General features: G+C 49.9%; 1 protein-coding gene across 3 annotated transcripts in view; it reads left to right on the top strand.

Moving 5' to 3' along the window:
• VASH2 (vasohibin 2) overlaps positions 1 to 26,341 on the top strand; it is a 40,806-nt gene continuing 14,465 nt past the window's right edge. The window contains exons 1-7 of one of the 3 annotated variants that reach the window (XM_032289194.1): positions 3 to 217; positions 807 to 1,277; positions 9,807 to 9,895; positions 14,367 to 14,423; positions 14,917 to 14,991; positions 20,857 to 21,238; positions 22,510 to 22,625. In XM_032289194.1, the coding sequence (XP_032145085.1) occupies positions 1,002 to 1,277; positions 9,807 to 9,895; positions 14,367 to 14,423; positions 14,917 to 14,991; positions 20,857 to 21,238; positions 22,510 to 22,625 (995 nt within the window). In that variant the 5' untranslated portion in view covers positions 3 to 217; positions 807 to 1,001. Of the gene's footprint in view, positions 218 to 515; positions 1,278 to 9,806; positions 9,896 to 14,366; positions 14,424 to 14,916; positions 14,992 to 20,856; positions 21,239 to 22,509; positions 22,626 to 26,341 lie in introns of those variants that run through there. The other 2 variants (XM_032289195.1, XM_032289196.1) reach the window with 2 other exon arrangements.

Genomic DNA, 26,341 nt, shown 5'->3' on the forward strand with positions numbered 1-26,341 from the left:
ATGGACGCATTCGGAACATCGGCGGCTGCCCGGGTGACTCGGTTATATGTCACAGGATAACATTCGAGAATGGGACATGGAATGAGGCGACGGCCGCAGCAAACCCCAGCAGCCCCAGCCCCAGCCCCAGGCCCAGCAGCAGCAGCAGCCTCAGCCGCAGCCCCCGTTGTCCCGCCGCCCGGAGAGGCTCTGCAGCCATGAAGCGGACCGTCCCGAGGTAGGGTCCCGGAGCTGCCGCGCGCCCTTCCCGCGCCCCGCCCGCCTGCAGCCAGTCTCTCTCGGTGCTAGGCGCTGGAACTCGGGGAAAAGGGGGCGGGTGGAGCTCTTTTCACTAGAACTCCTCCGGGTCCGGGAGGGCTTCCTGGAAGAAAGCGGGCCGCCTTGCAAGCCGAGGCTGCTGCAGCGCCCTGGCGCCAGCCCTGGGCGCTCACGTGCCTGCACGTTCGTGCCTCCGCTCCTCTATCGGCCACATCTGGGGGACCAAGGAATGTGTGGAGCCTTGCGGGAACTCCTTCACGCTACACGAGCTGTCTTTCTTCTCCCCACACCATGCACTCCGCATCCCCCGCGCTCCTTGCGCCCCCTCCATCCCCATCCCCCGCCGGGGGTTTAGGTGTGTAAGAAGCTTCGTGGCACGTTTTGGGCTGCCTTTCTAGGTAGTTGCAGAGCTGGAAGCCCGTTATCGATTCCCAGGGAGACTGTCAGCGTGCATGGGGGAGCGCGGGGGAGACACTCTGGGGCCCCTTACTCGGTTCCTCTGGGTGTCCACTTAGCCGTGGTGTCAGCTGTGTCTCCGCTGATTTCAGGCACCGCCGGTAGGCAGGGAGCCTCGGAGGAGCTCCTGCCGCCGCTCCCTCTTGGCGCGTCCTGCCGCAGCGAAAGGCATGGAGAAGGCCGCCCCTGCGGGGCGCTGATCCCTGCGCCGCGCCCGCGCGCACACGCCCCCCGCAGCAGCCGCCACCGCGCGCCCCCAGCACCTCGCTCCCCGCCCAGGCCCCACCATGACCGGCTCCGCGGCTGACACTCACCGCTGCCCCCACACCAAAGGCGCCAAAGGCACCCGGTCCAGGAGCAGCCACGCGCGGCCGGTGAGCCTCGCCACCAGCGGGGGCTCGGAGGAGGAGGACAAAGACGGTGGAGTGCTGTTCCACGTTAACAAGAGCGGCTTCCCCATCGACAGCCACACCTGGGAGCGCATGTGGATGCACGTGGCCAAGGTGCACCCCAAGGGGGGAGAAATGGTGGGCGCCATCAGGAATGCCACCTTCTTGGCAAAGGTCAGTGGCTTCCAGGGCGGGGTTGGGGGTCTGGGGGTAGGTGGGCAGCAATGGGACCGTTTCAGTCTATACATAGCAAATAGAAGCAATCTCCATTTTCCTCGTCCTGCTACAAACTCCCGTCCTCTCCTCATTCCTTCCTGCCAGCCCTTTTCTAATTGAGATGTTTACCTTGGAAGGCTAAAGAATGGGGAAAGGAGAGGTGGTGGGCTTGCTATCCTGGGACTGTGTAATTGGGTTGTGTCAAGATGTCTTTGAACCTCCAGCCAAACTCTATTATTTACTCACCCCAGGTACATCCTCTTTCAGCAAAAGGTAGAGCCACCAGGTACCAGCGATTCCAAAGAATACATAGACCCCAGGGATCCCACTTGGCATGTTCTCTTTGGAGTGTCTTACTCCTCTTCTGCTCCCCTCTTCCCCCAGCAAATGATTTATTAAGCTGTGAATGAATTTGAAATCAACCAGTCAGACTTCTCAGTGTGAATCATTTCCAGACTTTTTGCCAATTTTTTTCTTCTTTTTTCATGACAGTGACTTTCACCTCTGAAACTTGCAAAACAGTGAACTCTCTCTCTCTTCCCAGCTTATTTGGGCTCCAAGAAAAAAGAAAGACTTTTGGCTGAAACTTAAAAGGGATTTTCCCGTAGACATGATGAATTAGTCTCACTGGACAGAAAAAGAGGCTGAAGAGTGAAACTCTCTTTTTGCCTTGGAGAGAAGCCAGTGAGCCATTTGGGTTTGGTGGCCAAGGATATTGTTACTGAGGCAGGGAGATGTCCCCTGGTGGGAGTAGATACATTATATGAAACATCAAAATGCAAAGTTTGAAGAAATGCCACCAAGCCTCGGGGTTATCGCTGGCGGATGGTTTCCCCTGGAACCTGGGGATACTGGTACGGCTGACAAGATTCCTGGGCAGATCTAGGAATCCCAGACTTGAGACCTGGAAGGCCATCTGGTTGAGTCCCCAGCCTGGTGACAGCTGAGCATCTGAGCCTTCAGGCCAGAAAACTGTGTATGTCCTTGGGGAAGTGACAGAGCCTCTAAACTTCCTGCTGCTGTCAGTTACAGTGTTTTATTATGTGGCTGGTCAAAGAGATCTTCATTATGTCCAACTAGAATCTTGCCTGCTCTAGTGTCAACCATAATTACCCTTGCTGAGTTCTCCTTGAACATGAGAACAACATTGCTCCTGGTCTGCAGTTCTGACTTGAAAGTGTTTCCTCCAGTGAGGAGCTGAGAGCCCTTAAGCTTGGAAGAAAAGTGACCACAAGGGAAAAAAACACCTGTTCCTACTGTCCCCATGCTGTCTTTCTTAGTAGCACCAGCACCAACACTGCCTCTCATTGTGCTTTCGTCCTTCCCCCCACTGTGTACGGGACGGGTGTGCATTCTCTATGTGGGAATCATGGAATTTTCCTATTGGTAGAGACCAGTCCCCCACCTTTCAACAGAATCCCCTCCTCTTTCTGAAGACCTCTTGGGAATGGGGGGCTTGCCGCTTCCCAGGGCAGCTGATCTTAGGCCGGGCCAGAGTTGACTGTTAGGAAGCTCTTAGATCAAACATAAATTCTTCTTGCCACCGCCTGCCACCCCCAAATCACATTTCATCGCTGATTGTTGTTTTGAATCAGGGCAGAGCATTTTCAGCTTTCTTTGCTATGCACAGCATCCTTGAATGTTACGAGAGAGTGCTCTCAGGGATTTGGAGTAAACATCAAGGGACTGAATCCCAATCTTGGTTGTATGACATCTAGCCTTGTGCCTCACCTAAATGAGGTCATTCACGTAAAATCTCTGCCCTTAGTTTTCTCACCTATAACATGGGAATAGACCAGATTTCATAAGTTTTTTCCAACTCTAAAATCTCATGATGTTATGACTCGTGAGTCTCCAGATCTCTGATGCTGATCTGTATGATGTTAGAGGTCTGCTGGACTATGAGCCATGAGGACTGTGACTTTCTGTCCTCTGTTTCTGCTTCCTCCTTTAGCCTTGTTTGTCCATAGGTAGCTCTTTTGCCCTTTCTTTCTTTCCTTCCTTCCTTCTTTCCTTCCTTCCTTCCTTCTTTCTTTTCTTTTTTCTTTTCTTTTCTTTCCTTTTTTTTTTTTAGACAAGGTCTTGCTCTGTCACCCAGGCTGGAGTGCAGTGTGTGATCATGGTTCACTGCACTCTCAACCTCTCAGGTTCAAGCAATCCTCCCACTTCAGCTTCCTGAGTATAGCCGGAACTACAGACATGTACCACCCAACCTGGCTAACTTTAAAACAAATTTTTGTAGAGACAAGGTCTCACTGTGTTGCCCAGACTGGTCTCGAACTTCTAGGCTCAAGTGATTCTCCTGCATTGGCTTCCCAAAGTGCTGGGATTACAGGCATGAGCCACCGCACTTGGCCTTTTGCCCTTTCTTATGTGTCATAGTTCCCAGACCAACTCACCCTTCTTCTCCTTCTGAGACAATTCCTAGTCTGTCATTAGTCATTCGCAAGAACATGTGAAACACAATGTTCTAAATCCTGCCTGAGCGGTTTAGAACACAGACTGCTACCTCCCAAGACCTGGACCTGACATTTCCGTTATTGCAGCTGAATGCTGTGTGCTTAAGTGTTCCCTTTTTTGTACCGTGGCCACATCATATTGTACTTTTCATAGTAACCAGAAGGTCACACGAAAACTGCTTCCAGGCCAGGGATCACCAGCTCAAATGTGGACAGTCAGCGTTTTGGCCCTAAATATAAAGAACTTAACATTTCTCTCACGTTGCATCTTGATGGTTGGTCCTCTATCCCCAGTCCCATCTTGGTGTCTCCCCTGGCCCCGACATTCCCCAAGGCCTGACCCCTGCCCAGGCCTTAACATGGAAGAGCCTCAAAAGCTCCCTTTTCCAGGGACCACTCCTCTTGGATTAGAGGGTTGTTCCTGTGCTCAGCTTGGCAGACTCTTTCCTCTGGGGCCAAGTCCTTTTCTCCATCAACCAAATCAATATCTTACTGAGGAATTTGTACAGAAGCAGGGTGGCAGGGTAGTGGTGGTGGTAAAAGGCTGGAGGGCTTCAGGGGGATTAACCATTGTTGGCCACTGAATGTAGACGAAGAAGCAAAAGAAGGGGATGGGGAAGGTTTTCAAGGGCCTGTGTGGGGTACGAAATGACACTGCCTTTGACTACAGGACATTCCTTTAGCAGCCATGGTAACTTCTGCCTGAAGGTCCAGATGTCCCCACCTTGCAGGGATTCCCTGCTTTGAGATCCTCCTTCTAAATTTGTGACTGCAGGCCTCGCCCCTGCTGGTTGTTGGATCTGAAGTTAGCAGTTGACCAAGTCAAAGGCAGGATTTTTCAGGGAGACTTTAAGGAAACAGCAAGAATCAGTTGGAGGATCATAGCAGATGGGAAGGGAGGGTCAGAGAGAGTGGCCAGCCCATAAGAAAACAGTGGGCATTCTAGGGAAATTCTAGGACAATCGTCCTGTTTCTTAACAGCCTGGAACTGGACTCTCATTGGGGCAGAAAACCAGGATGGGTTCAGCAAGAAACAGCAGTTGGTTTCTTGCAGACCCCACTTTGTACGCCTTATTCGCTTGTTGATTCCCAATTGGAAAATAATTCACATTTAGAGGCCTGAGCTTCACCTGAGTGAAGACATGTGAGTGTTTGGTACTGGAGACCTGGCTGCAGTCTAGGGCCATCCCTGCCTGCTGCTGGCTCTTGTGGGCAGCGTCTTCCCTCCCCAGTCCTGGGTTCAGAACCTCCTGTCTGTCTGCCCATCCTGCACCTCTGCCCCAGGCCATTCACAGATTCCTGGCTACCTCTGTTGCAGGAGCCTGGGACTCATCCTGGACACGTGGGTGCTGTTTTGTGTTTCTCTTCCCAAGTCGTCAAAGAAGATTGTTCTGCCTGATGCCTGCATAGTGTTTTCAGAGTAGGGATGACAAAAGGTTTTGAATTTCTTGTTAAAGATTCCTAGTGCCTGGGGTTCTTGCTGCCTCCCTGGCTCCTTTCCTGGCCTTTCCTTTCTCTCCCACATGGCAATGTCAGTTACACAACTGTGTGCATCCGTATCACTTCCCTTGAAGTCTTCCGACAGGTCAACTGTGCTTGACAAGAACAGAGTGGAAGAGAGGCTACCCATAAGAGCCTTGCCTGTGGTTTGTTTCATTCTTCTTCTTCTTGAACCTTCTTGATCCTTCTCCACTCCACTCCCTCCTCCTGCCCCCTATCCCCCAAGTTTTCTAGGGACCCCACCCCTAGAACACAGGTGCAATGCCTGTGTGAAGAGGTTGGTTTCTATCTGTTTCCTCTAGATTCTGCCTTCATCAGCGTGGCCACAGCTGTGGGGCTGATGTAGGCAACAGGTGGTGAAACCCTTGAGGGGAGGGGCTACAGAAAATCAACGTTGGAGTTTCAGGTAGTACACTAATTGATGAAATCTGGAAGGAAAATAGGAGGAGGAGGGACTCTGCAGGCCCTAGTCTCGAACAGAAAGAAAGGAATGTGCCCTGGGCTTTTGCTAAGAAGGTTGCACCAATTTATGTTTGCCTCAGTCCTGTAGGAGAGCATCCTCACCAGCATTGGGTATCTGCATTTCAGCACATTTTTGCTAATTGGAGAGGTGAAAACTGACATTCTGCAGTAGCTTTAATTTGCATTTCTTATATAATTAGAGACTTAAACCATTTTTTTCAATGGACACTTGGGTGGCTTCCACCTTTGGGGACCATTTTTATTTTCACTGAGTCCTAAAGAGTTTTCTTGTCACTTTGTATGAACTCTTCACGAATTAAGGATATTAACTCATTGTCACCAATGCACCCCTAGGGAGAAGTGAACATTTTCATCCTCTTCCATCAAGGTGAGAGTGTGTCTTCATGATTTGAAGCTCCCAGGTTGAATGTCTAGGGACTCTACTGCAGCTGATTCTGTTTTCCAGTTCCAGAAAAGTATGGGTCATTCAGGCTTACCCAACCTGGACCCCTGACAATATATTGGTGATGAATAATCACACAGCTTACACTTTTTCTTTTTTTTTTTGAGATAGAGTCTTGCTCTGTCACCCAGGCTGGAGTGCAGTGGCTCAATCACTGCAACCTCCACTTCCCAGGTTCAAGCAATTCTCCTGCCTCAGCCTTCTGAGTAGCTGGGATTATAGGCACACGCCACCATGCCCAACTAATTTTCGTATTTTTAATAGAACCGGGGTTTCACCGTGTTGGCCAGGCTGGTCTCGAACTCTTGACTGCAAGCAATCCACTCACCTTGGCCTCCCAAAGTGCTGGGACTACAGGCGTGAGCCATGTCGCCTGGCCTACACGGCTTACACTTAATGAGCACCGTGTGCCAAGCCCCAAGCTGCCTACTTTTGCATCAGGTCATATAACGCTTACAACCAGCTTGGAAGGTTGGAAGTAGGTGATACTATTCCCATTTTATCAGGAAGAAAACAGAGGCTTAGAGAGGTCATGCAGCTTGACCAGGGCCCACAGCTAGTAGGTGGCAGAGCAGGGCTTTGGACCTCGTTGTATGTGTCTCCTAATATCTTCCTTCTCCAGGAAGCCCACCTGGTTTACAGTCCATGCCAGTGGGAATGTTGACAGCCTGAGGCGCTGGTTGGAAGTGAAACCCCCAAGCTGAGCCTAGCCAGCTCTCCCAGACCTCACAGCCATCTGTAGCCTATGACATCATTCCCTCTGCGGTCTCCAGGCCTCTCCCCACACCCCTGCCCCTGGCTGGGACTTGGGGAATGTATACTTTTGTCCTCCCAGTGGGGAGGAAGTGTGGCCACAGCTCCTGTACTCTGCTCACAGCCAGACTGAGGTAACCATGCAGCTGTTTTTAAAAGCCACTGGGCTGCTATTCTGAGGACCAGCTGCCACCCCGCTCCCACCCTGCTCCCACCCTGCCATCCAGCTCTCGTGGGCTGTGTTGGGCTTGAGGGGGGTTGAAATAATTTGGTGCTCAGCCCCCTCAGCAGACTCTTTAACCAAGTCACTGGCTGCAGCAAAGCTCTGGCCTGGGGATACCCCTCTGGGGGTCTCTGGGGTAACTCGGGCATTTTCCTACGATTACCAGCTTTTCTATTAAGGAGGTTCAGACTGAGCTTTTCTGTGCAGAAATGTTTATGTCTGTTTTTTTTTTTTTTTTTTTTTTTTGGAGACAGCTTCTTGCTCTGTTACCCAAGCTGGAGTGCAGTGGCTCATTTACGGCTCACTGCAGCCTTGAGCTCCTGGACCCAAGCCATCTTCCTACCTCAGCCTCCTGACTGGCTGAAACTACAGGCACATGCCACCATGCTCCGTTAATGTTTTTTTTTTTTGTAGTGATGGAGTCTCGCCATGTTGCCCAGGCTGGTCTCCAACTTCTGGGCTCAAGCAATTTGCCCACCTTGACCTCCCAAAGTGTTGGGATTACAACATACGCAGTTTATTAAGACATAGGCAGCCACCGTGCCTGGCTTGTGTATGTCTTAATAAACTGGAATTCCATTCCCCTCCTCCCTGCCTCTGCTCCTGGGCTTTCTCTCCTGAGGTGCCAAAGACAGTTTTGTTCACGTCTCCCCTTTCCTCCTCACTTTGCGAAATCTCTGGCATGCTTTTTTTTTTTTTTACATGGAACACTTTCTAGTATATGTTAGGGCAGAAATACAGGATACACTTTACATTTTAACTTTGTGTGTGTGCGTGTGTGTGTGTGTGTGCGCCCGCGTGTGTGTGAGTCACGGGAGCAAATATTGAGTGCTTTGCCCCCCAAAATGACTCTCTCAGACAGAAATGTGAGTGATTCGGGTTGACATGTTGTAAACAAAATGTAGCTTGCAGAATAGTTGTGCCTGCATGTGCACACACACATTCACACACACATGCTCACACACACACCGAACACCTTGGCTGTAATGTAGGAAGTGTGATTCTGATGAGTTTCCTTCCAGCGGAGGAGGCAGTTGCTATGAAGTAGGACATTTCGAAGCCAAGAGAGAAATGAGGCAGTGAGAGGAACGGAATGTCAAGGAGTATTTGCAGTAAATGCAGCCAGCGGGGTGGAAGTATGGAAGGAGCCTGATGCCCACGCGGGGGGCAGCGTGCCCTCAGCCTCACACTGGGCTCATGCCTGGAGAGCCGGGGAGAGAGCCACGAACGGCCTTAGGCAGCATCTGGCTCTGCTGCCTGGCCTGGCTGCCCAGGGCCATCCCCGTGTCTCCCCAGCAGCGTCCCCTTCCATCAGTGGAGCACCAAATCCCCAGAGCCTCCCTTGCCCTGTTTTCTCTGTGGATGGGCCTCACCCGTCCTCAGGCCTTTTCTGCTTCTCCCTAAGTGGCTTGGCTTAGAGGAGTCTCTTTTCTCCTTCCCAGTAGCAGCAAAAGCCAGAGCCCCACCCACGTGGACTGAGATTCTCTGTCACCAAGGACCCCAACCCCCAGAGAGACAGAGGTCAGGAGACCCAGAAACATATAGGGGAAATAAAGCAAAAAACAAAACCAACCAAGAAAACCCCGCACCGTGCCTGGCTCTTCAGCAGTGACTTGATCGGATGTCCCTGTCCGTTCTTGCTCTTGGTCGTCAGGGTAGGGCTGCTCAGAGCCGAGTGGGTATCTCAAAAAGCTCTAAATTCCCAAGAAGAAGGACCTGCTTCCCCCTTTCCAGTCCTTGCCTGCCTTTGGTCCTTTCCCCTCCTGGCAGGGATTAGGACTTTGTCTGCTCGATTGTAGACATTCAGGGAGTGTTGACTGAGGGGCAGACTAGGAAGTGAAGGTGCTGCCAGAGCTGCCGTGAGGGGGAGAGTGGTAAGACGGCTTGTGAGTCACAGGAGCTGCACTGGGGCGGGACTCCGGGAAAGGGACACACTGGGCATTGCAGGGAGGGTGGTATTGATGTGGCACACGTGGTGCCGTGTTGTAATTCTCCGGGGCACCATTCATTCACTTTATGTATGTATGTATTTTAATTTTAGAGAGCGGCTTTCACCGTGTTGCCCAGGGTGGTCTCAAACTCTTGGGCTCATGTGATCCACCCACCTCAGCCTCCCAAAGAGCTGGGATTACAGGCGTGGTCACGGCGCCCGGCATCCATTCACTTTCTATTCTGTGTAAATGTTGCCCTGCAGTAGAGCTCTTGTAGTGGATCACCATTTGCCATGCAGCAAAAGGCGTTATGCAGTCATTGATGGAGTGCTTTCGTGTCCATCCCGGGCCAGGCTCGGTGGGGGGACTTGATAGAACGTGGTTCTTCCCCTCTAGGAGGCGTTAGGCTCCTGCAGGGAAGAAGTCTGGATCACTCAGCACCCAGAGGCCCATAGAGAACCACCATGACTCAGAGGGAACTCAAAAAGGGAGAACTTCCATGAGGGATCCACTGTTCCCGGGAGACCTCATGGAGGAGGCACTGCTCAATCAGGTGACCACGCCAGGGTGACCATGCTGCCATCAGCTCTCAGCAGCACCTCTTTCTCTGGTGGCTTCAGCCCTGTGCCTGCCCCCAGAAGCTGGGCCCCAGAGTACCTCCTTAATAAACACTTCCTCTTCTCTATTTCTCTGCAGCCTTCAATACCCCAGGTCCCAAACTACAGGCTGTCTATGACGATCCCAGACTGGCTCCAGGCGATCCAGAATTACATGAAAACACTACAGTATCCTTCCAACCAAGGTGTGAGCACACCCAGCCAGGGGACGGGCATGGTGATCGCAAGCCTGGTGGCTGATCTGTCCCCAGCTGGTCATCAAAAGCTCTCTAAGGTTGGTGAGGCAAGGCGTGGAGGATGCTCCAGGTAGGAGTCTAGAAAGAGTGTGCATGGATGATGTCATTGCAGTGATCCAGTGGGGCAGGCTGGTCCACCTTGAGCCCCTCTGGCTTCTCTTTCTCCCTCCTCTTCCCTGTCCCTGTCCTTTTCCCCCTGAGCACCCCTCTTCCTTCTATCTTCTCCTCTTTCTCCACTTCCTCCTGGTCACCTTTGTTCCCCTCATCCTGTTCTCCTCCATTGTCTTTCTTCTTTTTCTTTTTGAGATGAAGACTTGCTCTGTCACCCAGGCTGGAGTGTGTTGGTATACTCTCCACCCACTGCAACCTCCACCTCCTGGGTACAAGCACTTCTCCTGCCTCAGCCTCCCGAGTAGCTGGGGTTACAGGCGCCCGCTGCCACACCTGACTAATTCTTGTGTTTTTAGTGAGACAGAGTCTCCACTGTGTTGGTCAGGCTGGTCTCGAACTGACCTCAAGAGATCGGCCCGCCTCAGCTTCCGAGGTGCTGGGATTACAGGCCTGAGGCCCCACACCCAGCCCTCCCCTGCCTGTTACCTTCTTCCCTCCTACTCTTCCATTCCTTTTCTCTTTCTCTGTTTTGCTCTCATGCCTGACTGCTCATGATCTACAGTAGGCCCACCTGGTGCTGCCTTTGTTTCCCCAGGTGAGCCAGGCTGGTGAGCTGCTTGTTTGGGGTTCTGGGATTGGGGGCCCTCTCCCCCAACTTGAGCTTGAGGCAGAGCTAAGAAACTCACTGGCTGCAGTGTGAGTTCAGATGAGCTGGTTTGGTACGTTGCTCCTCCACACCCGCAGGTGTTTGCAGTCAGGATTAGATCAGTTCTGAGAACTCCCACGAACAACACTATAGGGACAGAGGGGCAGGAGTGGATGGTCCACCTGCCCCTTCTGGTATTTTATATGGAGAGGAGTCAGATGAGAAGCTGAACCCCAGTACGTTGTCCAGGAGGTCAAGCTTCTGTGGACCTCTGTCCTTCCTCCGTAAATGTATAACACATAGCCTGTTCTGCAAGGTTCCAGGCACGTGGACCGGCTTTCTGTTTGTCTGTCCATACCCAGCCCTGAAGCAGAAAGGATTTCAGAGGGCACTGCACACATGCTCCACACGTCCCAGGAAAGCCCCTCTGCTCTGTGTTATAGTAAGAATCTTTCTGGTGGATTTTTGTGTCTTCCCTGCTGGGACAAAACATTAGCACCTCCTCCACAGGGCTTGGTGTTACTAGATCGGAAAACACCAATGTCTGCTCATTTGGGTAGGGACATTACTTGACTGGCTTCTCTGTTTTCACTTCACGGATCATCAACTCCCCAACATGGCATCTTCCCAGTAAAACCCTAAGGCAATATCAGAAGGAAGAGGTAGCCCCAGTCTCCAAGACAGAGGCTGGCAGCCCTAGCGCTTGGAAGGCTATCTGGTGTTTGTGCTGATCCTCACTCTAGCACCTGCATGGGGACGTTCCACATGGTCCTGAGGCACAAGCTCTTGCCAGAGCAGACCTGGACCCCAAGAGCTGGCCCTTTCTGGATGTGACTGACTCCTCATAGACTCTTCCAGAAGGTGACAGCAATTAGAATGCCTCCTCAATTTTTTTTTAACTTAAAGTCAACTGATTATAGGCTTTAAGTCTCCCCACTTCTATCTAAGACATGGTCTTCATGAGGATCATCTGGCTGAGAGCTAAGAGAATTAGCCTGGCTGGGAAAGCATTGATAGGGGCAAATTTGCATGTGCTTTACATATCATTTGCTCACACTGCTGTAAACCTGACAGCACATTCTCAGCCACATTTTCACGGTTGCCCTGAAGGATCTGCTTTTCCATTTTTCTCTTCTCTGACCCATTATGACTGCAAAGGTCAGTGACCGACAGCATCAGTGACTGCAGAGAGGACCACAGAAGGGAAGCACAAGCAGGCTGTGGTGACATGCTCCCGGCCACCTGCCCCCTGGAGCCATTGCATGAGGAAGGCAGGGCATCAACTCTTCTACCTTCTGACCTGGCTTTTATTTAGTTCCTTGGGACTCCCTACTGCTTTGTCCTGGACACAGTGACAGGTGGCAGGGGATGGGGACTGCTTGGCGTCAGTCCTGACTGTGGATGTGCTCAGCTGGCAGTGGGGATAGGAAAGGACAGCTCCTGCCTTCCCCTCAGACATCCTCGAGCAAAAACCAACAGGAGTGCTGGCGTGCTGGCGTGCTGGCATGCTGGATGGGGGAGAAGCCTTCTAACAGCAAACTCAGCAAACTTGGGCTTAGTGAGCTCTCCCCTCAGGGCGTGTGTAGAGCAGACCTCTCCCCAGCCCACTTTCAGGGGCTCAATGATTAAGGAGCTGAAAAAAGATTTTCAGGTACAATTTTTTTTTATTATTTTGTTATGTGTTTGTCTCACTTGATATACTAGATTTATTAATGAGGTATGCAAGTGAAGGAAAGTTGGGCATAGAACTGAATTTTTGCCCATTGAATTCCACTTCATGTACCAGGAACCTCTTTGCTTGAATACAATGTTTGGTGAGGTAAAGAAAGCACTTCACAATAAGAATATTTAGCCCTTCGTTTTTCTCTTTTCCTTCTAGGATTTTGTATGTTGCATGTTTTAAAAACTGGGCAAGCCTGCGTGGTTAGTTGTTACTCTTATGGCCCAGATCAGTAACTCTCAAACCTTGATCTTGGGAGGCCCCCCAGCCCTCACCCTGGAGCTTCCAGTTCAGTCATCTGAGGTGAGGTGACTCTGAGTGGCAACCGGGGTTATGAATGATGGCCTGAAATCAGGCTCTCCCGGGCTGGAGCCCAGAATCTGCTTATACTGAGCTCTCCAGGGAGTTTTCCATGACCAAGCACGGCTGCACCAGGAGAGGAATCCCAGCCCTTCTCAGGAGAGTGCGAGGTGCCTCTAGGCGCCGCTGTCACTGTGGGGCACCCATTGACTCTCCCACACTCACCTGGCCTACAGCAGCTCTGGGTATAGAAGTTGAGGCTTCATTAGCACGTTCCCAATGTGCACTTTTCCTATAGGATTTTGTTCGAGGAGAAAAGCAAACCCTACAAAGCAACTTCTCATTAGGCTCAGAAAAGTCAAAACCCAGTCAGAGAGCACCGCGTCAGTGAACATCTCACCTCCTTCAGAACGACTTGGGGCAAGCTTGCCAGTCCCTGAGACCTCTGGGTAGTCAGCTAAATCCCAGATAGTGAATAATGGTGCAGCTTCTCAGATTTAGTAATCAATGCCAAGTGCCAGCACAGGCTTGAAAAAGAAGTGGCATCTCCACAGTAAGACCTGCTGCAGAGTCTGTGCGCTACTGAAAAACCCTACTGCTATCCATCCACCCTTTCATCCTTGCTTCCATCCATCTCCACCCATCCTTCCATTCCATCCATCCACTCATTCATCCATCCACTTTTCCATCCATCCATACACTCATTCATCCATCCACCTTTCCATCCATCCATATATCCATCCATTCATGTATTCCTCATTCATTTAATAATATTTGCTAAACCTGCATATGCTGGGTTTCTGCTAGGAGGTTTTATTTATTTATTTATTTTTTTATTTTTTTGAGACAGAGTCTTGCTCTGTTGCCCAGGCTGGAGTGCAGTGGCATGATCTCGGCTCACTGCAACCTCCGCCTCCTGGGTTGAAGTGATTCTCCTGCCTCACTCTTCTGAGTAGCTGGGATTATAGGCCCGTGCTACTACACCTGGCTAATTTTAGTATTTTTAGTAGAGGTTGGGTTTCACCATGTTGGCTAGGCTGGTATCGAACTCCTGACCTCAGGTGATCCACCCACCTCAGCCTCCCAAAGTGCTGGGATTACAGGCATGAGTCACTGCGCCTGGCCTTCTGCCAGGTTTTATGGGTGATATTAAAGATAATAAAAAAATAGTTCCAGCTAGGTATGGTGGTGCATGCCTGAGGTCCCAGCTACTTGGGAGGCTGAGGCAGGAAAATCACTTGAGCGCAGGAGTTCAAGACCAGCCTGGGCAACCTAGCAAGACCATGTTTTAAAAAAATTTTTTTTTTTAAAAGAATAGTACCAACTTTCAAAGAGCTTGTAGTCTAGTAGGTGAATTAAGACAAATATTCAACTACCCAGAATACAGAGCAAATTGAAAAGAGCTATTATAAAGGACCGTGGTACTTTGCAGCCTAAGTTAGAAATTGGATTTGCAGGGCAGGATAGTGAGGAGTTAGAGGCTACTGGTTACCTTCCAGGTGCTGGTGACTTCTGAAAAGCCCTCACATCCTTATCTCATTGAGAAATCAGAATGCATAGCTTTCTCTGCTGCATTACTGGGACCTTGGAGTTTTCTGTCACTTTCCCTTTACATACTTCACACAGATACAATCACACAGGGACCCAGTTCTTTGAAATTAGGAAAATGAGACCGCTGAGTGGGTAAGTGGTGCATGATCTGTGGCCAGATATCTCTCTCCTACCCTCAAGCCGCCAGCTCCCTCTCCCAACCTCTATTCCGGTAGCCCAGGGCTCAGATATCCTAGTCTGTCAGGGGTGGAGGTGGAGGGTGCCCCAGGGCTAGGTTAGAGGTGGGACTGAGGACCGGGCCACTCTGACAGCTGAGTTCAGTGGTGAAATCTAACTCCCAGGATGGAGGAGGCTTGTAAACTCTGCTCCATGAGGCCTCCTCTATTTGTTCTATGGTAATGCCCCCTGTCCTGGTGTTACAGCAGGAGGGTGCTATGGAATGCTGGCACTAACTCCAGGAATTAACTCTTGTGCTTTGGTGCCTTCTGTGAGGTGAGTTTTCCCTTTTCCCTCTGTGGTCCTGCGTGGTTCCTGGTGTGGGGATAGGCATGCTGAAGGATTGACAGACTGACCGAGTGTATAATTAAATAGGTTCTGAGATCCTCCGCTGTGCTCTATCCTACAGGTTAATGGAAACAGCAAAAGAAATGACCCGAGAGTCCTTGCCTATCAAATGCCTTGAAGCTGTCATCCTGGGCATGTATCCTTTAAGTTATGTATGCTTCAGTTTACTCCATAAATGGTGGCTTCACAATGGGGCCAGCTGTGCCTTTCACCTTGTAAATTCACAGAGATGATGCCCATTATCTCCTCTGAGGAAAGTGTCAAACTCTGCTGGTTCATGTCTTTAACTCTCACCATGTAGAATTGAACCAAATCAATGCTTGGCTTCTTGGACCAATATTAGTTTAACCTGTGAGCTGCGGCACCCATCAGGCCCAGCTGTCAGGCCAGTGACCTTGCAGATTCACTGAGAGAATTCTAACTTGGAGGGACTAGAGAGAGCGTATGTGGCTGTTCTATGCATTAATATGACATTGCAGCAGGAAAGACACTCACGGGGAAATGCGACCAGAGCCAAGAGTGCTGGTATCCAAACCCATCTCCAGGGAAATTCTTTGAAAATTCAGTGACATGATCTCAGCTCGCTGCAACCCCTGCCTCCCAGGATCAAGTGATCCTCTGACCTCAACCTCCTGAGTAGCTGGGACTACAGGCGCATGCCCCCATGCCTGGCTAATTTTTTTGTTTTGTTTTGTATTTTTGGTAGAGACGGGGTTTCACCATGTTGTCCAGGCTGGTCTCAAACTCCTGAGCTCAAGCGATCTGCCCGCCTGAGCCTCCCAAAGTGCTGAGATTACAGGCAGGAGCCATCGTGCCCAGTCTGCAAGGGAAAATTCTAAGAGTGGCGTGTGGAGGAGCCCAAGCAGTGGTGGTGTATCCTGACTTGACAGAACCTACAGCTAAGACAAGGGTCTAGCTTCTCCACACTTTCTGTTCCATTTTCCGCCAAACTCCTGGCTCTTCAGCCTGAGAGGAATATGGTTCAGGGAAACTGTGATGGCATCAGCATATTGGTGGTGATGGCAATTGAACGTGATCAGATAGAAGAGCAAAGACACTCCCAAGTCCTATGGGATGAATGGCTGGAAGGGACAGTGGAAAAGGAAACACTGCCATACAGGAGCTTGAGGGGTGGTTCCAGGCAAGACTAGTTAGGTCCTTGAGTGCTGTGCTGAGAAATGACTTTTTTCCAAAAGGCAATGGGCAACCCAGATGAAAGCTCTGAAGCAGAGGTGTGGCGTGCTCAGGTATGTGCTCTAGAGAGGTGGTTCTCCAAAGGACAGGCTGAAGGACAGAGTGGGGAAGGCTGGGCTGGATCAGCAAAGCCCATTGGGAGCTGTTACATGAGGGAATGGTGACACTAGACTCATGGCCCTGGGCATGGGAGCGGATTTCAGAGAATTGTTTTAAGAGCGATCAAGGAGATAGAATTTATAGGACTTGCAGGCCAACTAGATGCAGGAGTTGAGGAAGGAGTCAACGACTTTAGGTTTCTCAGTTGGGCAATAGACTGCAGGATAAGCCGGAGGAATGACAGTGGCAGAGAAGTGAGCTGTGTCAATGCAGACCTGGACTAAGACAGTGGCAGTGAAGGAGGGAAGGGACGGTGGCGTCTGTCATCACCACCACTTGGGGACTGCTTAGATGGGAGGAGTTATTGGAGAAAGGCAGTGACTCCACATTGCTGGCTTGTGTGATAATGCCACAGTCCAAGGGAAGGACCTCAAGGGGAGGATCAGACTTAGGGTGAGATGAGCTCAGATTTGGACATATTAAATTTGAGGTGCTTTTTGGGATATCGGGATGATGTATCTACAGTGTGGAGCTCACAGGGGAATCTGCACTGGAAATGTGAATTTAGGAGCTGTGATTAGGGGGTTATGCTTACTGTTCAAGAAGTGAGAAGGGAAAAAGATCAAAGATGAAATCAATATTTTTTGGTCTAGTTGGGTACAAAGAGGTCAAGAAAGAGACTTGAGAAGGAAGGTCAGAGAGTTAGAAGGAAAACCAGAAGAGAAAGGAGATGGAGAGGCCAGTGGAAGGACGTGTGGTTCAGAATCATACTGGGGACAGGAGGATTGATCTAGTCTGTTTTCTGGGTCTCCTGGAGATTTTTGTGGGAAGGGGAATCTCTGTGCCACTCTGGAGTCTGGGGAACACTTGCAGGCCTGATCTGAAACAAGATTGACCACAGGTGCCTTGGCTGACATTTTAAAAATGGAAACTTGAACCTTACTGAGGCCCCTTTCCAACCCTCCTGTCATCCTCCTCCCTGTTTCCCACAAAGGAGATGAAACGTGTGCTTGGGGAACCCAGCAGGAGGCTGGGAATGGGGGTTGGGGCAGCAGATGGCTCAGGGCCCCAACTCTTTAGTGGTGGGAGTCAGCCACAGCTGTTCAGCGAAGCCTCTTGCAAGTTTAATGGGGGCAGATGATTGGCTGGGGAATTGCTGGTGGAAGAGATCAATGAAGGAGAACACAAGCCCAGGCCCTTCACGGGGTGGACAAGTTAACTTCAGACTCTTTGTTGAGGGGTGTCTGAGTACTTCTGTTTTTAGGTCATCGAAATGACCACCTCCCTTACACAATAGTTTCATCCCTGCACAATTTTATACATCCTAGCATCTATGCCATTGGAATCACCTACAACCTTTTGGAATTGTGGGGTGGGACCCCGGAGCAGCCCGTGAGCCTGTCCAAATCAGAGACCGTGAGCGTGGTTTCCTTTGTTCTTATTCATCTGACATTTCAGAAAAGTGTGGGAAAGATGGAGAGCCTTAGTTCACACTGCTGAACTGAGGGAAATTTGACTCTTGCACACAGACAGGAAACACAGACCCGAATTCCTTTTTTTGAGACAGAGTCTGGTTCCGTAATCCAGGCTGGAGTGCAGTCACATGATTTCAGCTCACTGCAATCTCTGCCTCCTGGATTCCAGTGATTCTCCTGCCTCAGCCTCCGGAGTAGTTGGGATTACAAGCGTTCACCACCACACCTGGCTAATTTTTTGTATTTTTAGTACAGATGAGGTTTCACCATGTTGGCCAGGCCAATCTCGAACTCTTGACCTCAGGTGATCTGCCACCCTCGGCCTCCCAAACAGACCTGGATTCTGAAAGTTATAGCATCTTTGTCTTTTCCCTTTGCTCTGGTCAGCATCCCTGGGTCCTGCTTTCTACTCGGGGCTAGTGAAGGATACGAACGGGGTCATCCATCTGTGTCTCCCACAGGCCTTCTGCAGGTCTTGGCTCCACAACTTTGAAACGGGTTGGCTTAGCTGCATTGATGCCTGTGTCCATCGGCCTGTCCTTCCTGGCTTTCTCTTTTTTAACTTTAGCCCAGAGTTCAGGATTCATTAGTGCTGAGTCACTTCTTTTTATTTTGTTTGAGGGCATGCCCATGCTTTTACATGCATGCCAGAGAGGTAGATCTTTGCATCCAAATTATCTTGTGAAAGATGGCAGGTATTTTGGGGGGCCTCACTGGCCATGGTGGGGCTTGCTTGTGATACTAAAGCACTATGGTTTATTGAAGTAACAGGTTCAGGGTGAGAGGCAGATGAGGAATAGCCCTGGGAGCTGGATGCTGGAAAGATGATCCCTGGCTTGGCGCTGCCACTCCGCTTCCCTGGAAAAGCTCAGGTTACTCCCCTGCTGGCGTCTATACTACCTTGCCACCTCCCTCTCCCTTCACAATTGCTCCAGGTCCCAAGGCTTTACCAATCAACGTTATGATGGGACAAATCCTCGAGATCAGTGACTCGTGACATGAGGGACTGGTGCTCTCTCTTGTCTCCTCCCCACTTCTCCACCTGGCTGACTCTACTTCTCCTGTAAGACAAATTCCAGTATTACCCTGTGAGGCCCCTCCTCTGTCCACCCAGAGATAGCTGGGCTTGCCTTTCTTATAGCACACATCACATTGTGTTTTGGTTTTTATTGTGGTAAAGTATTTATAATATAATTTACCATTTTAACTATTTTTAAATGCACAGTTCAGTGACATTAAGTACATTCATAATGCTCTGCAAAATGACCATCATTCCGGTCAGGCAGGGTGGCTCATGCCTGTAATCTGAACAGTTTGGGAGGCTGAGGAGGGCAGATCGCCTGAGGTCAGGAGTTAGAGACCAGCCTGGCCAACACTGTGAAATCCCATCTTTACTAAAAATACAAAAATTAGCCAGGTGTGGTGTCGGGCACCTGTAATCCCAGCTACTTAGGAAGCTGAGGCAGGAGAATTGCTTGAACTCGAGAGGCAGAGGCTGTAGTGAGCCGAGATCATGCCACTTCACTCTAGCCTGGGCAACAGAGTCTGTCTCAAAAAAAAAAAAAAAAAAAAAGACCACTATTCTTCCCTAGAAATGAAACCCCATACCCATGAAAGAGTACTCCCCATTTCCTCCCTCTAGCCCCTGCCCACCACCATTCTACTTTCTGTCTCCATGCACTTGCTACTCTAGGTACTGATGAGTGGAATCATACAGTATTTGTCCTTTTGTATTTGGCTGATTTCACTCAGCATGTCTTCAAGGCTCACCCTGCACATTGCAGAACTTCCTTCCCTTATGAGGCTGATTAAATTCTATTGCATGTATACACTACATTTTCCTCATCCATTTGTCCATCGATGGATATTTGGGTTGTTTCCACCTTTTGGCTATTGCTAATAATGCTGCTGAGAGCATGGATGTACAAATATCTGTTGGGTCACTGCTTTCAATTCTTCTGAGTATGCACTCAGAAGTGGAATTGCTGGGTCCTAGGGTAATCCTGTTGAATCATTTGAGGAATTGCCATGCTGATTGCATTGTGTGCATTGAGTCTGTCTCCCACCAGACTGCTGGAGAACGGCTGTGTTCTTATCTTTGGCTCCACAGCCCTACCTGGCAGGCTGTCTGGCACAGCTGACACTCAGGATAAGTGTTTGTTACACTGACTTAAGCAGTTAAGGAATGCCCTTGTTCCAGCCCCAGAGAACTTGCCCCAGAAAGCAGCTAGGAATTTGTGTAAGAGGACTCAGAAGGATGTGATTTCACTCCCTAACCGCCATTCGATCTCACATGATAAAGTGAAGAGAAAGCAAGTACAAAACATTTTTAGAGAGTGGAGCCATCCGTGATTAAGCCGAGGGCAGAGAACAAGGCTGTCGTCATGGCCATGGATGGATTGTGTCAGCATCCTTCTCTTTGGGACATCTGGATTAGGTGCTGCCCTTGTAAGTGTAAGGCAGTGGGCATCCACAGTCTAAGGTTAATTCTTTCTGTAAGCTTTAAACAAAGCTGTCTGTGTACCAAGTCTGTGCTGTATCCAGGGAATGCCGGGATGTGAGACCTGACCCTTGCCCTCACAAGATACAGTTACAATGCAGGATGGGCAGGCACCAAATGTGGTGTGTGTGGGGGGGGTTCTTGTGTGTTTTGGAAAGATGATCCCAGGTTTGGCACTGCTGCTCCCCCTTACCTGGAAGAACTCAGGTTACACTCCCCTGCCTGCATCCACACTTCCTTGCCACCACTCTTTGCATTCCCAATTGCTCCGGGTCCCAAGACTTTAGCAATTGACTTGGCGGGGGTGGGAGGGGAGAAGCGAGAATAAGCTAGGAAGAGGAAGGTCAGGGAGGCATGACACCCGACACCCCGGAAGGGGAAAGGGACAGTTGTGAGGCTGTTCCAGGCTGGAGTACAGCCTGTGTGAGCCCCAGGAGTGGAGGAAAAAGTGTCTTGTTATTGTTTTGTTTTGCACGTTTGTAATTACTGAAGAAAATGACAAGTTTTTCTTTTTGTCTCATGTTAACTTGGTTTGAGCATACAGCATATAGTAGATAGTCAAAGATATCAAGTGACTCCTTTATGAAAGGATTAGTCCGGAAAAGTTAGATGTGGGCCTGCTCAGAGGCAGGGGCATGGACTCACTGACCCCTATGAGACACTTCCCTTCCTGTGCGTCCAGGCTCTGAATTTTCAAGGCCTCCTTTCTCTTCCTTGACTCAGATTGCCTAAGCTACTTAACCAATGGACAGCCTTCCATTGAGCGGTTCCCCATCAGCTTTAAAACCTACTTCTCAGGAAACTGCTTTCACCATGTTGTGCTGGGGATTTACTGCAATGGCCGCTATGGCTCACTGGGCATGAGCCGAAGGGCTGAGCTGATGGACAAGCCGTTGACCTTTCGGACTCTGAGTGACCTCATCTTTGACTTTGAGGACTCCTACAAGAAATACCTTCACACAGTCAAGAAGGTCAAGATTGGGCTGTACGTCCCCCATGAGCCTCATAGCTTCCAGCCCATTGAGTGGAAGCAGCTGGTCCTCAACGTCTCAAAGATGCTGAGGGCTGACATAAGGAAGGAGCTGGAGAAATACGCCAGAGACATGAGAATGAAGGTGGGTGCTGGGAAGACAAGGAAGCCAGGCAGGAGAGCTCTGTTCCCATTCCTTTCTGTCTGTCTCTTGCTCCAAACCTCATTTTTCTAGAATGATCAGAAATTTCTTGAGGTTAAAGTTTCTCTTTGCAGCTACTACTGAAAAAAAAAATCAATTTAGATGTGACAGTTAAAATTGTCCTGCAGCCGGGCGCGGTGGCTCAAGCCTGTAATCCCAGCACTTTGGGAGGCCGAGGCGGGTGGATCATGAGGTCAAGAGATCGAGACCATCCTGGTCAACATGGTGAAACCCCGTCTCTACTAAAAATACAAAAAAAAATTAGCTGGGCATGGTGGCACGTGCCTGTAATCCCAGCTACTCAGGAGGCTGAGGCAGGAGAATTGCCTGAACCCAGGAGGCGGAGGTTGCGGTGAGCCGAGATCGCGCCATTGCACTCCAGGCTGGGTAACAAGAGCGAAACTCCGTCTCAAAAAAAAAAAAAAATTGTCCTGCAATTCCTTCTATGAAATCAGATCTAAAGTGTCAGTCATTTTCTATTGAAGCTCTAGTTTGTTCTGTTTTGCCTATATAATAGAGTGACCGATTGTTCCAGTTTGCCTGGAACTGCGGGCTCCCAAGGATATGAAATTTTCAGTATTAAAACCTGGAAAACCTTATATGCTGGCTTTATACAGACTATACTCATAGGCCCTCCTTCCCTCTCTCAGTTTTACCTCCAAAGTGATGTGATTCCCACTTGTTCAAGTCCCTCTAGGGCTCGTGCAGTCACTGAGAGAAAAGAATTATGCTGACTTCAGCTGGGTTTAGCACTGTGGACTTGTCATCTTCACTCCGCAGGACCTGGAGTGGAGATTCCTGATCAGTTAAAACCACTCTGTTAGTGGGATGGGAGCATCAGAAGAAGAACAAGCTGGTTTTGGGGGCAATGTAGATGGGACTTTGTCTTTGTGAGGAGAGGAACTGCCAAGCAAACAAATGCAGCCTCGGGGGCTGAGACACTGGGCTGTGTTCCTTTCTCCACACCACACAGGGGGCACAATGTGACCAACCGTATATCCGTCTTGGAAGTGGTGCCCTTACTCCTTGACAGTACAGGGCGAGGGAGGAATGTGTGTGTCTCCAGCCTCCTTGTTTTAGAAGTCTTCCCGCTCAATGCCTTCTAAACCACGGCATCATGATCGAGCTGGGGGCTGGGATGTGGTGCTGGAAGAAGATGTGAGAGTAGAGATCCTTTAGGAACCAGGTTGATTAACTCCTCGCATCTCCTTCAGATCCTGAAACCTGCAAGTGCCCACTCTCCGACCCAAGTGAGAACCCGGGGAAAATCCCTGTCCCCCAGAAGGAGACAGGCAAGCCCCCCAAGAAGGCTCGGCAGGCGAGACAAGTCGTGAGTAATATTTCCTCTTCCCCAACTCAAAGCCCAACACATACATTCAAGGGATTATCCTGGATCATGGAGACAAAGCTGCGTCTTGGGCCTGGCATTTGACCAAGGGTTTGTTATCTTGTACTAAGTTCTGTAGCCGGTTGGTGAGAACTGGGGCTGGAACCCAGGTTCCCTGATTCTGGAAGGTGACAGGGCAGAGTGGGGGGAGGGTTCTGTTTTCAGAACCCTCAGTCTCCAAGAGGACTGCCCCTCATTCAGGGGACATCTGTGGTAAAGGATCCACTATGCACATCACCCCCATTGCCACTCTCTGCTGACTGTCGGTTGCACACATGAATGGAGGGATGAGCCCCAGGCAGGATGAGATGAAGAATAGCCTGAAATGCAGGCAGCATGGAGGGAGCCGTGGACTTAGAGTTAGGAAACCTGGGGCTGGAACTGGCTGCACGCTTACGAGCTGTGCAATGTTGGGCATGTCTTTGTTATCTTTCTGGGCATAAGTTTTCTCACCCATAAAACAGGATTGTTAGAATTTATGAACTTTCCTACAATTCCGTAGTCCTCTGTAGCAGCAGAAAGCGTGATTGCCGTCAGTGAACAGTGGTATCAGAGACACCCACTGACTCATCTTCTTCCTTACCTAACTCTACCTTCTCCGTTTCAGCCCTGAGGCCAACGATTCCACATCTACTTCTCAGGTCAAAATAACCCACTTATGCAATGACGGATTGGAGATCTGGGGATATCCAAATTCACCAGTGATAATCCACTGGCAAATATTTGAACTATAGCCATCCTGGAAAAAAAAAATACTGCTTTTCTTAATAATAGCAGCATGCTATGTCACCCAGCCTCTTGCCATGCTGGGACCCTGTGGCTCAGTGCATAGGGGGCTTGGTGGAATCCCAACTCTGCCACATGTTAGCTGTGCTGCTGGGCACATCCTTCCTCCCTGGGGAGGATTGGTTTCCTCATCCATAAAAAAATAGCAAAATGCTTTCCTCACCTGTCTGACGGGGTGATTTGTAAAGATCCAAATCGATAATGTAATGAGAGTGATGTGTCAACAGTGAATTTCACACAAGCACGGTATGATCGTCACAGCAATCCTGTACAGTGGGCAGAGTACATTTTACAAGTTTTGTTTTCAGATGAAGAAACCAGGACACAAAAAGCGTTTTTTATCTTGTACTAAGTGCTGTAGCTGGTCAATGAGAACTGGGGCTGGAACCCCGGTACCCTGATCCTGGGAGGGGCAGGGCAGAGTGGCAGGAGCGTTCTGTTTTCAGAAGAACAGGACAGGACTCAGTATTTTCCCTTCCAAGGAAGGTTCTTTACTTGCCTCATTCCATGTTCTAGAACCAGTCCGGGGTTCAGCAGGTGCTGCCATGAGGGCCTTGGCTACAAGGGTTGTGGTCCTGGGTTGGAAGGTGGAGGGTGAAGAAGTGAGAGGTCAGGTGTTCCCGGTAGCAAGAGAGGCTGAAGATGAGAATGGTGTCAGCATACGTTTGTCCTTGTAGGGAGCAGGATGGCTTCCAACTTTTCACACGTGTCCTCCTGCCCTTGACCCTTACCTTAGCCCCTACCCTATCTCTCTCTCTCTCTTTCTCTCTCTAATTCAAACATCCATTAATTGCTGTCACTGCACAAAGTAGCTGTTGTCTCAGGATTATGAACATAGAAACCCTTCCTGTAGGGTCATTTAGCATAGAGTTAGCGACCCTCTATGATTCTGATTTTGTCTGATTTATTATCCTTTTTGCCCAAGGAGGGCTGAGTCATTCCCTGAGGAGCTCCCAATCTTCAGCAAATGTCAGACAGTCTATAAAAGCCTGCCTTTCCCGTTAGACTCTAGAACCCAGAGCACAGGAAGGCCCAAACATTCCGCCTGGCAATGGATTCCTGCACAGAATGGCGGCCATTGATTTTGAAGACTAGTCCTGGTGATCCGTTTTACTTGAATCCACAGGGACTTCGAATTCATGGGGCATGTTGAGTTTTCAACCAGAAATGTGACTGTAATTGCAGGGGGATGGTAAAGATCTGAGAAACCATGGTAACGGGATGATGTCAGGAGTCAAAAGGTGGTGGCCGTTGTTTGAGAAATGTGGAGGAGGAAGGAGAGTTTGATTTGGATGATGGAATGTGAGCTGCTGAAATGCAGACCTGGAGTTTGAGGAAGCTGGGGGATAAAGGTCGTATTGGTGCCATCTACTTAGAATTGCCATTTGAAATGACAGCCGGATAAGTCTGCGAGCAAAGACAGAAGAGAAAAAGAAATGGCCGGGCGTGGTGGCTCACGCCTATAATCCCAACACTTTGGGAGGCTGAGGAAAGAGGATTGCTTAAGCCCAGGTGTTCGAGACCAGCCTAGGCAACATAAGGAGACTCTGTCTTTACAGCAACAACAAAAAAATTAGCCAGGCATGGTGGTGATGCATGCCTGTAGTCCCAGCTTCTTGGGAGGCTGAGATGGGAGGATCACCTGAGCCCGGCAAGTCGAGACTTGATAGTGACACTGTGCTCCAGTCTGGACAACCAAGTGAGGCCCTGTCAAAAAAAAAAAAAAAAAAAAAGTGATGGCAAGTCCCTGAGGAAGCCCAAGAAAAAGAGCCAGAACAGAAGATGGAAAAGGAACAGTCAGAGAGGGAGAGGATGGATCAGGACCATGAGCGCACCTGCGCCTGCAGAGGGCAGCTGTCGGGGCACCTCAGCCGTGAGTGCAAAGCCATCTTCTAGTGTTGGGGCACTGCTTGCCCTCTGCCCTCCTGCCCATCTGGCACACCAGAGCAGGCCTGAGAATGGGGAGAAAGACTAGGGGAAGGGAGTGGTGGCTGGAGGTCAGGAAGGAAGACTGTCAGGAAGAGGGCGATTCTCCTCCATTACCTTCTGCCCCACATGCCTCAAAGTTGATCCCAGCTCCACTGGGGGAAGCCCAGGAGCACAGCGGTGATGGCCCATGGTTCAGCTGTGAAAACATAAGCTTTTCAAAAATGATAAGAAGTGGCTGCAACAAGGTGAGGAGGGGTGGGTTTCAAGGGGGAGGAGAGAAGGTGTTGGGGGAAGGAGAAGACATTTAGAGAGGCAGCGTTGAGAGGCCTGAGGGGCTGGAACCAGCCTGGGAAAGGTGGTGAGAGTGAGAGCTGATGGAGCTGATGAGGCCGGGATTCATTTATCAAGAAGGAACACTGAATGGAGATGCAGCAAACCTGATTCTTTCTTTCTCTTCTTTCTCTCTCTCTCTCTTTCTTTCTTGCTTGCTTTCTTGCTTTCTTGCTTGCTTTCTTGCTTTCTCTCTCTCTCTCTCTCTCTTTTTTTTTTGAGATGGAGTTTCACTCTTGTTACCCAGGCTGGAGTGCAATGGCGCGATCTCGGCTCACCGCAACCTCCGCCTCCTGGGTTCAGGCAATTCTCCTGCCTCAACCTCCTGAGTAGCTGGGATTACAGGCACGCACCACCATGCCCAGCTAATGTTTTGTATTTTTAGTAGAGACAGGGTTTCACCATGTTGACCAGGATGGTCTCGATCTCTTGACCTCATGATCCACCTGCCTCGGCCTCCCAAAGTGCTGGGATTACAGGCGTGAGCCACCGCGCCTGGCCTTCCTTTTTCCTTTCTTTCCTTTCTTTCTTTCCTTTCTTTCCTTTCTTTCTTTCCTTTCTTTCCTTCTTTCTTTCCTTTCTTTCCTTTCTTTCCTTTCTTTCCTTTCTTTCCT

This window comes from Sapajus apella, unplaced genomic scaffold (assembly GCF_009761245.1).
Source record: "Sapajus apella isolate SASKATOON/1434 unplaced genomic scaffold, GSC_monkey_1.0 scaffold22, whole genome shotgun sequence".
NCBI lineage: Eukaryota > Metazoa > Chordata > Mammalia > Primates > Cebidae > Sapajus > Sapajus apella.